Below are 12,090 nucleotides of genomic sequence, written 5' to 3'. Positions count from 1 at the left end.
ATACTCATTGTTTAGTGTTTGCTTTTGTAGCAGAGACTTTATGAAATGGAAAGAATTGGTGTGATGAAGACAGTGATTAATATGTATCAGGAAAATGAATTATGTGTTTCAGTGCATAACATTGAAAATAGAATATTACTAAATTAAATATAACTGTGTTCTTTTTCTTTTTTAATGCCTCTCAGCCTGGCCCATTCAATTAACCTGTTAAAGGCAAGAAACAGCCATCTTCTCATTCATATCTGCTGGTGGTTCTGCTTCTTGCTAGTGTTTTTGGTGTGGTAACATACTGGGAATCTTTTATCTCTTTCTAGAGGAAGTATTTAATCTCATTTTTATGAGCATAAAATATTATCTCTGTTTTAAATATTCTTCATGTTTCTTATCAAGTGGCTTGCTTTCCACTTTAGACAGTGTGTTTTTATATGTTCTCTTTAAGGTATCTAATCTCTGCATTTGCTTTTCATTTGCTGCAGTGATACCTGCCTATACAAAACATTACTTCATTTTGTTTCTTTACTGAAGAACATTTTACACATCATTGCATTTTTTTCTTAGGAGAAATTATAAATAATTTTAAAATTAAGGTTTTGTCTAATGACCTTTAAAAGTGCACACCAAGGTGCTCTTTATGTTGTTAAAAACATTAGTTGTGGAGCTCTTGTCACAAGTTTTTTGGATGAATCTAGAAAAAACTGAAGAAATCCAGAAGCATTATGAACAGTTTATCCCAAATTTATCCTTGGTTTTCCCTTTTTAGCCTGACAAAACTGCAGAACATTTCTGATTGATTTTTTTTTCCCAACCATGTTCAGATACAAGACATGTTTGTGATGAACAATTTTTTTAATCTCTTGAACAGGATATTACAAGCATATTACATTGCTTAAAATTACTCTCATGCTTACCTACAGGATTTCAGATGGTTACTTCAGTAAAGAAAAATGTTATGGTATTGATTTGCTTAGGTTTTATCAATGTCCATTTCTTACAGGAATGATTGTAAACTACATCTTATAATAGCTGTTTTTTCACCTGAAGTAATCCAGTGGTCCTACTGTCCTTTTGAATAGTTAGTTGACATAGGTAAACTGAATTGATCCACTCAGCCTTGCTTTGCAGTAACCTGTGAGCCTGTATTTCTGTACAGACAACAAGTTTTGTTCATGGAGAGGGTTATGGTTGAGACATCTAGCCTAAGATTGATATTATAAGAATGTAATTATATATGTGGTGTCTCATGAAGAAAAGTCTATGTCAAGTACTAAGAGGTGTGTGTGAGATACTTTGCAAACCATAATGCAGGACTAAGTGGACTACAGGGAGTGTTTATTTGATCAGCAGTAGAAAAGTCCACCCTAATGCAGGGTCTTGTCTCTGTCAGTAAGAAATGCTTAGAGGAAAATAGAAGACCAGGTAAAGCTGTATGTGTCTTGTTCTCCCTCTCACTTAAAAGTTCTTGGTGCTATCCCAGCTGCTAGAAATCTGCATCTTCCTCTACTGAAAATTACAGTAACATTGTGTGCTATAGGCTTCAGTGAAGTTTTCTTGCCTTTTTTCCAAATATTTATGATTTCCTATTTTTATTTTTGCAGTCAAAAATGTAGAAACTGTGAAGAAAACAAATGCTCTCTTGAACCAAGGTAAGACTATTAATGTGTCTAAATCATGCTGAAATTTTTGGCACCTTTAGTTTTGCCTTTCTCCTGTGCTATACTGATTTCCCCCAGAAGGGATGGAAGCTAACACTTTAAGCTTTAATTCAAAGTATTTTATCATATTGGAACAAGAATCTGTACATGAAGATGAATTACAGACAAGGCTCTGCAACCATGATCTTTATTCATGTGAGATCTTGTGCAGATGGTTTGCATCTTTGTTGCATGTATAGAATGCATTTAAAAACCATTAATAGAGTGAGGCTTACTCTGAATTTGCCACCAATTTCCAGCATATAAGAACCCTAAATGTATTAGATTTTGTGCCAATAGTAGGTACTGGGAATGCTCATTAGTATTTTGAAAATTGCTTGGATAAATTTGGTTGTCTTCTCATGAGAATAAAATCGCTTTAGGGGAAAGTAAAAAATGAGAAATAATTCCTGGCATAGAATGTGGTTCATTCATGCAAAGGAGCACAGCAGCTGCAAACAGAAGTAATTCAGAAATTGTTGAGTTTCCATGGGTTTAAGTATCTTTTTCATCAGGATCTGATGGTACTTTACTTTCTTCTGGATTTTTTATTTCAGATCATGTCAATATATGTATTACAGTAATGATTATTAATGATAGGAGACTTATCTCCCATGCTGTCAGTATGGTGATATTTTTCTCATCTGCCTTTTATGGGTTGAATTACCAGTTCAACCTTTAATTGTACATTAAATATTTAGAGAAATGAGAGGAAAAACTATTTTCTACCACTGCACACAAATATTAAAACGTCAGGCATTGTGAGTCATTATACTCTAATTTGGTTTCTTGTTCATACACCCTACTCATAATAGCCCCAGCATGGCAAATTTCTGATGTTTGCTGTCAGCCAGCAAACACACAGGGCTTGTGAATGGCGTCAGTCATCATATTACAGCATCACCACAAATAAGTAGATAATAAAGGTCTTTCTCCTGCCATTGCATTAATAACATACAGCATACAAATAAAAACTCTGATTTTATTGTCTTGCTGGTTTCAGAAAAACACCTATAGGAGTTTTTCCATTAGAGTTCAGTGGTATAGCAGTACACTGAATTATTTAGGTGCTTGGAACGTGCTTAAACTCATTTTCCTTGAAAATACCAACATTGTTAAACTGGGGGACAGGGGGAGGAATTCGATACAGCATAACAAACATATTTATTATTCTAATGTGGCATAGTTAACTTGTCCAACTACCATTTGTAAAATATTCTGAGTTCTCACTAACAGCTTTCATTTGAGAATTTCAAAATGCTCTACCAAAAAAACCCAAAAAGGTTAAAGAAAACTTTTGCATCTCTTAAAAGATACCTCAAATATTCTGTTTCACAGAGAAATGCACTGTCAGTTACAGCAACTCTATGATTTACAGCAGAATTGTGTGTAGGGGATTAGCAGGGTAGCTAACTAATTCTGTATATAACTGACAATGTGAAGGGAAAACCTATGTTAACAAACTGGAGTTTAAAGAGGCAGCATTGGTCTTTATTGGAGAGTGTGCTGTGTCTTGTGCCTATGACTCTTGGCCAAAAAGAGGTCTGTTTTAGAGATGTATTTAAAGGGGTGCCTTAAATAAGTCATTGCTTTACTTTTATTTTGGGGACTTTGGCAAAGAAAAAGAGGTTTTGCATAGAAAGGCTAAAAAAATTACATATGAAACAGAACAGTGTGCTTTTTCTCTAAGCAAACCAGTTAATCAGAAATCTAAATGGTACTTCACTTGATGGTAACTTCTGTGAAGGGGATTACTGTATGTATAGATTTCCAAAGATCCCTTATTTCTATAGGTTTCTGACTCTGCTGGCCATTTTGACTGATTTCTGGCTCCCACCTCCTGCCCACCACTCCCCAACTTTTGGGTTGAATTCTGTGAGTGGCATCCCTTCAGGAGGCTGAAGGGGGTGACAACACAAGGTCTTTGTATCTCCTTTGTTGCTCTTCCCTTTGCTTTAGGGAAGAGGAGGGAGAGGTTTGGCCCCTGTGTGAAGCAGCAGCAGATTTAGATCCTGTGCCTGTGCGTGGTGCCTGCTGCTGCTGCTGCTGCTGCTGCTCTGAGCCCCTGCGGGAAGGGCTCCGGATTGGACGCGGCAAGAGGGGGAGGATGGAGCTGGAGAAGGTGGGAGCAGTGGTGGAGGTGTGCATTAGTGGTTAGGCTTGTAGCTCTAACTTGTGACTGCTCTCAGTGTGGGGTTTGCAAGGGCACAAAATGCCTTGCCAACATCTTTTTTTCTGCTTTATTTTTAACTCCTTTTCCCTTGGGAAAAATAATTTGTGAAAGACAAATAGGACTTGAACACTAGGCAGTCGAAAAGATGGGGATGCTAACTTGACTGATGTTTTCTTTGAGAAAACTGGTGAATTTCAGCTTTTACCACAAGTAATTATTTTTCACTGTAGTTTCTCTATTTGAGCCTTAGGATTTTGTTGCAGCAGGTATTCAGAGCTATTGCTGCCATAGTTACTGGAAGCTGCATTATGCTGTAGCAGCCACCAGCCTCTGCATCAGCAGCAGAAGTGTTTGGGGAAGAGGGGAGGAGAATTGCACAATAGGATCCCAGAGAGCTGACAACAAAACCGGCTGGAAAAAGATGTGGATTTACAGAGGGTTCATTTAGCGTGCATTGTGCAAACGTTGGAGAGAAAAATGAGATGGAAAAGCAACACAGCAGAATCGGTATCATGTTAATGTTTTCTCAGTAATTTGTGATTATCTTTAGCTTATGGTTGGGTGTCTTTTTGTTGTCATTTTACTTGCAGCTTTTAGTGGTTTACTTGGAGGAGGGGGTAGCTGTTAACACTTCTTGCTGCATTTGATACACCCAGAAATCTGCATGCTTTTACAAAATTCTCTGCAGAATTGTTTTTTTTAGTATGCTGTATGCTAGAGTATGCTGGTCCTGGGAAACCAAGACTTCATGTATGTCTTGATACCTACAGAAATGAAGCTGTTTCTCTTATGTTTCTCCTGAGGCTATTTTAATTCCTGCTAGAACTGTACTGAGTGCAGATTGCTTGTATGGAAAAGCAGGCATATGAGCAACAGCATGCTGGGCTTTTTTCCTATATCTCATAGCATTCCAGTGTTTCATGTCTAAATTTAGTATATATGATTTAAGATGTTTTAGATAAAAAATTTGTGATCTCTCCTACTTATTACAAAATCTAGCTAAATTCCTATGTTAACTGGATTGATACTTGGTTTAGTTTAGTCATTCAAACCTATATGACACAAACTGACTGTTCTTTGAATTGCTTATTAGATTATTTAGCTATGAAGTGTGTGTGAATCTGTTATTTTCTTTCTGGGCCATTGTCATGTCATTTTTTAGTTTAGTTTATCATGCTATTTCCACAAACCAGAAGTGTGCTGACATGACATAGCATGTTCAAAGGTAGAAAGGGAGCGTTCTGACTTCATGTTCTTGGTTTCAGCAGTTTCTGTGAGAGAGAGATCTGTATCCCAAACTAGCCAGTAATTCTGCTCTCACAGCCAGTATTTCACAGCCAGAGGGAAAACATCCTCTTGCATTTGTGTATTATGTAAGTGGCTCTGCATGGATTTTCATTATCTTTTTGTTCCACTCCAGAAAGCTGTCTGTAAGAAGCAGCTTCATAAAAAGCTGTTTAATGTTCAGTCTCTGTATTCAGACCTGGCTTTACTGCTCTGCCTGATTTTTGCTTTGTACTACTAGAAATTAGGAAATGAAGCAGAGACACTGAAATAACAGCAGAACTGCAATTTGTATATGTACCTGGAACAACAGTATTTTGTTACAGAGACTTTAACCTTACAGGGGGAGAGTTGTACCAACTAGCTACATCACCTGAACAAAAGCAGAAAGAATGCTGCAGTGGTTGCTGTGCTGTGTTAGTTTTTCCAAGGGTTAAAGTGGAGTATGTCTGCTCTTCTGGACTCTGCCTTTCTGGGTGTAGTCACAATAGGGAGCTGTGATTAATACCATCAGTTTGGCCTGCCTTGTGTTCTGCTCTCAGTGCAAACACACAGGGCTGTTGGAAAGGATCTCACAATTTCATGTTGGTTCAGCAAAAAGCCATTACTACACACATGAGGGAATATGCTAGTGCTGCTGAGAGCAAACAGCTCTCTGCCACGTGCATTGTTTGTATTGCTAATTCTCTGTTCCTTTATCATGTGGGGGTGGGGTGTGGTTTCAGCAAGGTTGGGAAGTATAGGAAAAGCTTGTGACCCTCTCACAACTGTAAGCAGATGTTACCTAACCACCCCTGAGGGCATTGTTAGGTCTTTGGATCGAAACACAGCTCCGAGTTGTATCATTTACTTGAATGTTCTGGATTTCAGTTTGTAAGCAGTTTGAAATCTAGTAAGTCAATTTTATGGGAAGATTGGCTGAGAGCTAAAAGTCATGGTTAGGAAGAATGAGAGACATTTTATCAGAGGAATTTATCTAGTTTTAGTAAACAGTTGCAGAACAAAAATTCTTTCACTACTGTTTTAGTATCATGCTTCTTTTCAGTCTGCTGGCAATGACTTACTCAGTTTCCTCAGATTCACGCAGAATGATGCTAACAAAGATAAATTAGTAGAAATCAGCGCTTCTGATATTTGATTTTCTGATGTTTGATAATGCTAATGGATCCCTATCACTTCTCTTGGATGAATCTACTTTGCTTCTTTCACACGTGTCTCAAACTAAGCAACTTGCCCAAGGTCATGTGAGGCCAGTGACAAATTTAGATTCACATTTTTCAACTTTCCTACCACCAGAGGAACCAGAGCTTTCATGTGTCTGTTAGTAAAAACTATCTCATCACCAGATTCTGCAGAGAGGCTGTTAGGTTTGGTGCATAAGCATCCAGAGGCACTCCTCATCCTGAGGATCTTGTGCAGGCCAAGGATGTGAAAGCACAGAAGTCATGTAACTGCTCCAAAATCAGAAGTGTTTTGTCCCAGATCAGTACTTTAACCTCCAGGTTACATGGCTGCTCCATTAGAAAATATGGAAGGCAATCTCAAAGCTGTGCTTAGGGCAAGCCTCCCTGAGAGTTACCACTGAAACCTTTTATTACTGAAACCTTGGGAGCTTTACCTAACAAGAAACTTCAGATTCAATACTGTGCTTGGAAAGTGGTTCTTCTTTAGTGAACCAGTCTCTCTTTAACCTCTGAGTTTGACCCCCTGCGGCTGGTGGTGTTACAAACACCTGAACACTGGAGGTTTGTAATCGCCACAGGAGCGTTTTGGTGCTGCAGGGAGGTGTCAATTCAAACCTACTTCAGCTGAATGGGAAATGAGGCATCCCACTTCTATTTCCTGGGGATCAATTAAAGTTTATCTGAGAGCAAAAAAATTACAAATCACAGGGTACTGGCATCTTTGGAGACAAGCCAAGGACAAAGAGATCTTGGACCTGCATGTTCTTACAATTTGTTTGTGTGGGTGACAAATAGATACAAACCACTTAGCAGATGGCAGTAGCAAAGTTTGTGCTGTTTGCACCATGACAGATGACTGAACAGAAGATATTCTCTCTCAGTTACTCTCAGCATTACATTTACATAAACATTAAAACAGAATTCTGTTCTTCTCGTGTGAGCAAGATTCATAGTAATATTATAAATTATTGAAAATCTTAAAGCTTTTTTAAAGTACTGAGACCTTCCTCCTACTTCTTATGAAGTGCAGTGCGTGTACCATGTAAAGGTACTCCAGGAGACTTGTAGATTTTCACTGCACAATTATTTCGTCTGTTCTTTCTGCTAAACTATCACACAAAATCAAGTTTTTGCTGTAGAAATGGCTGCTTTGAACACATGCTTATGGTTCTAATTTGAGATGTTAAATTATTCCTGTGTAGCAAAGGTCAAACACTCTTTTCATACAGATGACCTTGTATTCGTAGTGGTTTTACAAACTACAGGATATTTCCAAAGATTTCCTTTGAAATTATATTTTTTGAGTTTTTTTAACCTTTAGAGACTCTTTAGAATTTTGTTGTCTTTTATTGCTTTAGAAATATAATGAATACATTATTTAATTTCTTATTAAAATGTAATTAAAACATTTTTTTCAAGACTCAAAGGTTTGATTTTCTGAGGTTATATATACTAATGCAGTGTTTAGCAGGCAAAGATGATATACCACCTTTAGATATAATCTAACTTGAATGTCAATAATTTCTTGATGGTAGCATGTGGAGAAGCAGAATATATATTCCTTTCAGAGGGCTAAGGTATCTTGAGTATTATAATGCCTTATGGTAAGAAGAGACACTTCTGATTGTTGTTCTGTTGTTGTTCTGTTGTTGTTCTGATACTTCTGAGATACTTTTGATTGTTGTTCTGCGTGTGTAAAATTTTGGCACACAGTCAGAATCCGGACATCTTAGAGAAGATTATAAAGCAGTTTTTCACAGGCTATTCCTTTTCTGATCCCAATTCTGCTCCAAATATAGAAGCAGTAACCTGATATAGTTCTTGCATCCAACAAAGATTTGGGTGATCAAGGTCTTTTGTTGGCACTGCCAGAGACTGTTGGTGTAATCTTGACAATGCCTGTAAATATTTCTAGGTTGGAGTTTTTGGTCTGAAAACAAAGAATGTTGGCCATTTCTGTAAAGGCACTTTGTAGTACTTAGATGACAAGTATCTTATATAGTGGTAATAAAATTTTATAATTTGAAAACAACCCCCTCCCCAGTTTCATCTATGGAAGAATACAGCAGAATAAAAAATGACAATACTTTTAAAAATTCTTTTTGCTGTTATCTTTCTGGCAATGGAATTACCTGCTTCACTACTAGAGCTTTCATGTTTTCTTCATGTTTTCTGGCATTTATGACACTTACAGGGTTGCAGCCTGCTGTGACATGCATATGCACAACTATGAGTTTTTGTCATAATGCACCCTTATTGAACTAAACAACATCTTGAACGTTGTCTTTCTTTAGTAAGATGACTGGTTTTATTACAAATAATATTTGTTTCTGGTTTAAATTCACTGTCAACATTTCTAACAGCAGAGAAATAGATGCTGTGCATGAAGAGTACAAGCAGAAACTGAGAGACCAAGAAGCTTTCCACAGAAAACAAATTCAACGACAGCAGATCTATGTTGAGGATTTAAAGCAGCAGATTCTGAGAGGACAGATCAAAGCAGAGCGGGAACTAGAAAATGACCAAGCACTCATCAACCAGCAAATCCAAGAAAGTGAGTACCTGCCTGTTCCCCTGCTTCAACTCCCTTCCATTACTGCATACTTTCATCCTTTCAACATTTTTTGTGCTAGTGAAGCTTTTTTAAATGAGTGGAACTTTTATTATGGCTAATTACTGGATTTCTCCTCCAATTGCCTTTCCCTTGAGAACAGTTACTGAGCTTTAATTAACAGAGCTGCCGGGTCTCCTTCACAGTGCTCCAGCAGCACTGTTTAATTAGCACTGCTGGGAGGGACAGCACCAGCTACCCCCCTGTGACTCTGAGCCTCCTCTCCCAGCCTGACTCCAATCCTGCCTCCCTACAGCTGTGGTTCTGATGACTTCTAATCTATTTGATCTAGGTTTCTTGATAGGCAAAGGGTGCCTATACAAAGGTGTCATTCCCACCTGGCAAAATCTGCTGTTTGAGCCTGGAAGAAGAAAAATTCCATGAATTTTTGGCAAGGTCTCAGACCAAAACTTATGCAGCCAGCTAACTTTTAATTTTGCCAGCCACAATGAAGAGATTAAAAGGAAATTGTTTTAATGGGATATAGCAGAAGAATATGTAGATAGTACAGAAAATCTGGAGAGCTTCCCCAAAATATTTATTTTGTGGCTCTGTAGACTTGTTCTCTGCCTCCCTCCAGTTCTGCTGTTTTCACTGTGTTCATGCAAAGCTTAGCCAGACAGGTAGTTTTTGCCAGCCAAATACAATTCTTTACTTGGCAATCCACCAAAGTTCTTCACCTTTTCTGTGCCCTCTGTGGGTCAGCTCCTGACAGAGGCAAGTTTTTGAGCAGAGATTAATCAGCATCTTAAGCTTGCGGCTCTCTTGCAGGGAAACTGATCTGCCAAATATTCTGCTTGCTAATCATGCTAAAGAGAACACATCCAGAAACAAAGCTGAGAAAAAAAGCTTTCTATGTCAAAACTAAAAATGTTATTAAGAAAAATTAACTAACATAATGACAAAAATGCTTCCCTTTTATCTACAAAGTTACCATAGCATTAGAATTCCTACCTCTGTGCATGTGCTCTTTGCAGAGCTGCCAGTATAAGCAGGACAGGAGACTCATTGTGGTGGGGATCACTAATGAAGTGTGTTTAAGAAGATCAGTATTCATCAAGCAAGTGATACCTACAATGTTTCTGCACTAATGGTCTCGCACTAGGGAAAATTCCAGAGCCCCAAATTCCTCTCTTGCAGCTCAGCTGCGCAGAGCTGCAGGAAGCCCTCATTCATCACATCAAACTTAAATATCTCTTAATTCCTACATCCCTGAATAAGCAATGAAACATTGCTTATTTAGTAAAGGACTGCACATTGAAAGTAAGCTCAGCCAAAAAAAATTGCTGCTAGTAAGAGAGCAGTGTTTTGGGAAACTTCGGTTCTTTGAGAGTGCTCCACTTGTAAAGGAACCTGGCCTGAAACTTTTATGTTGCTTGTTCAGCAATGGTGATTATTTTTTTGTTTGGTTTGAGAGCTGAATATGTATACTTTTATAGCAGCATAAAAGATCTGCTTCATTAATAGAACAGGTTCAAGCCATCAGATACAACCTGGTCACAGTGATCTCAATAATGTCTTCTTTTGTTACAGTTCATCATAGCTCAGATTGAAGCTGGTGTGCTCTGAAAAACCTCTAAGCACATCCATCCCTTGCATGGAATAAAAGTATTCTAGTATCTAGGGTTTAAAAGAAATCAGCCTGGTTCTGTTCTCTACTGCATCCTCACTGACTGCAAAGATCAGGCTCTGAATATTTAGAGAAGACTTAGTGTGTAAGCAGAGGTACCATATTTTGTAATCAAATTAGGTTAGTCACTTGGTGTGTGAACGCATTTGTCATTTATGAACTGTAGGGGTCATTAACGGAAGCAGAGAATCTAATTCTTTTTGTGGAGTAGAGTGGTAATTCTGTGAAAAATACACATTGACTGGTGGTATGAGCTTGCGTTTTTTGAACTGTTTGTCATAATAACTAAAGGTTGTGTTGGCTTCACCTGCATCTTTGCCATGACAGTATTTGCTTTATTTGGTGCACATTTAACCGGTTGATCTTAAAGGTCCCTTCCAGCCCAAGCCATTTAATGATTCTTTAATTTTATGATTACAAGCTTATATTCTGCACTTGCTACCTGAGTCCTTAACCCAAGAGGCTTTTAGTTATCAATGAAGTAGAGCAACAGTACATTTTTCTTTAAATAGTTTGTCGAGTCTCTACTCTACATGCATAGAAATTCTGTTCTCAAATGACCTCTAAAGGCTGATTAAATTAAGAAACAAGATAGTAACAAATAATGGTTTTCCTATGATTTTTACTTTCTCTCAATCATTGTTTTGTTTACAGACCAGCAGTGGCTTATAAATGAGAATAAACGTCTGGTTGCTCTTGAGCAGCAGCAGAGGGAGTTTGCAGTGCAAACAGAGCCTACACTGTGTGCAGAGGCTGAGGTGCAGAGCACCACTGGGCTGGAAAGCTGCCTTTCCCTGCTACAGCAGAACAAGAAGAGACTGGTGCAGCTGGAGCTCTTGCAAAGGTACTCCTTAAAAAAAGCCGAAAGAAACATAAGGCGGAAGAAGGTCAAGTTCCGGCTGGAAAGGATAGTCAAGAAGCAGAAGCTGTTGGAAGCCAAGCAAAACCTGGAGCAGCTGGAAGCTAGCTGCTGTCTCAGTGAAGAGTGTGTGAAACAATCCCAAGCCCTAAGTGATATTATTGCTGTACAGTCCTCTTTGGACCACCACTTGCAAAAGAGACAGAAATTGTTGGGTTCAAGTCACAGGCATTTGTTCTGTGACTCATACCTGCCCCAGGTACCCAGGTAAGCTGGCATCTACCAAATCCTCTGCACTTTCCAAACTAACATAAATTCAAGGTATTTTCAGGCCACCTATCCTGAATGCCTTTCAATGTATTGAAGAAAATCCCCAAATCTGCAATATCACTGAGCCCACTATATTGTACATCACACTGGAGCTGTTTGTCCTTTTCCTTTGGGTTTGTACAGTATATTCCCTACCTATCTGTCTGACGTGGTCTTTCTCACTTTTTTACATTTCTCTCTCAAGCCTTTCTGCGCTTTTTACCTCTTTAAGAAGGCTTTTTAGAAGTGGCTTAGCTTTTGTTGTTGCCTTGTTCAGACTGTTGGTAAATACTAATTACTGCACAATTTTGTCTTGATTATCATTAAACTCTTCTTCAGAATATTGGTA

At 38.2% G+C, this 12,090-nt stretch overlaps 1 protein-coding gene across 1 annotated transcript in view; it reads left to right on the top strand.

The window, feature by feature from the left end:
* The window catches only part of STARD9 (StAR related lipid transfer domain containing 9), a 93,040-nt gene that overhangs the window by 59,445 nt on the left and 21,505 nt on the right, over positions 1-12,090 (top strand). The window contains exons 21-23 of the mRNA XM_005419529.2: positions 1,596-1,643; positions 8,696-8,886; positions 11,228-11,699. Coding sequence (XP_005419586.1) covers positions 1,596-1,643; positions 8,696-8,886; positions 11,228-11,699 — 711 coding nt within the window. The remainder of the gene's footprint in view (positions 1-1,595; positions 1,644-8,695; positions 8,887-11,227; positions 11,700-12,090) is intronic.

This window comes from Geospiza fortis, unplaced genomic scaffold, assembly GCF_000277835.1.
Source record: "Geospiza fortis unplaced genomic scaffold, GeoFor_1.0 scaffold66, whole genome shotgun sequence".
Lineage (NCBI taxonomy): Eukaryota > Metazoa > Chordata > Aves > Passeriformes > Thraupidae > Geospiza > Geospiza fortis.
Note: the sequence above shows the minus strand (reverse complement) of the source record. Positions and strands in the feature narration are given on the sequence as shown.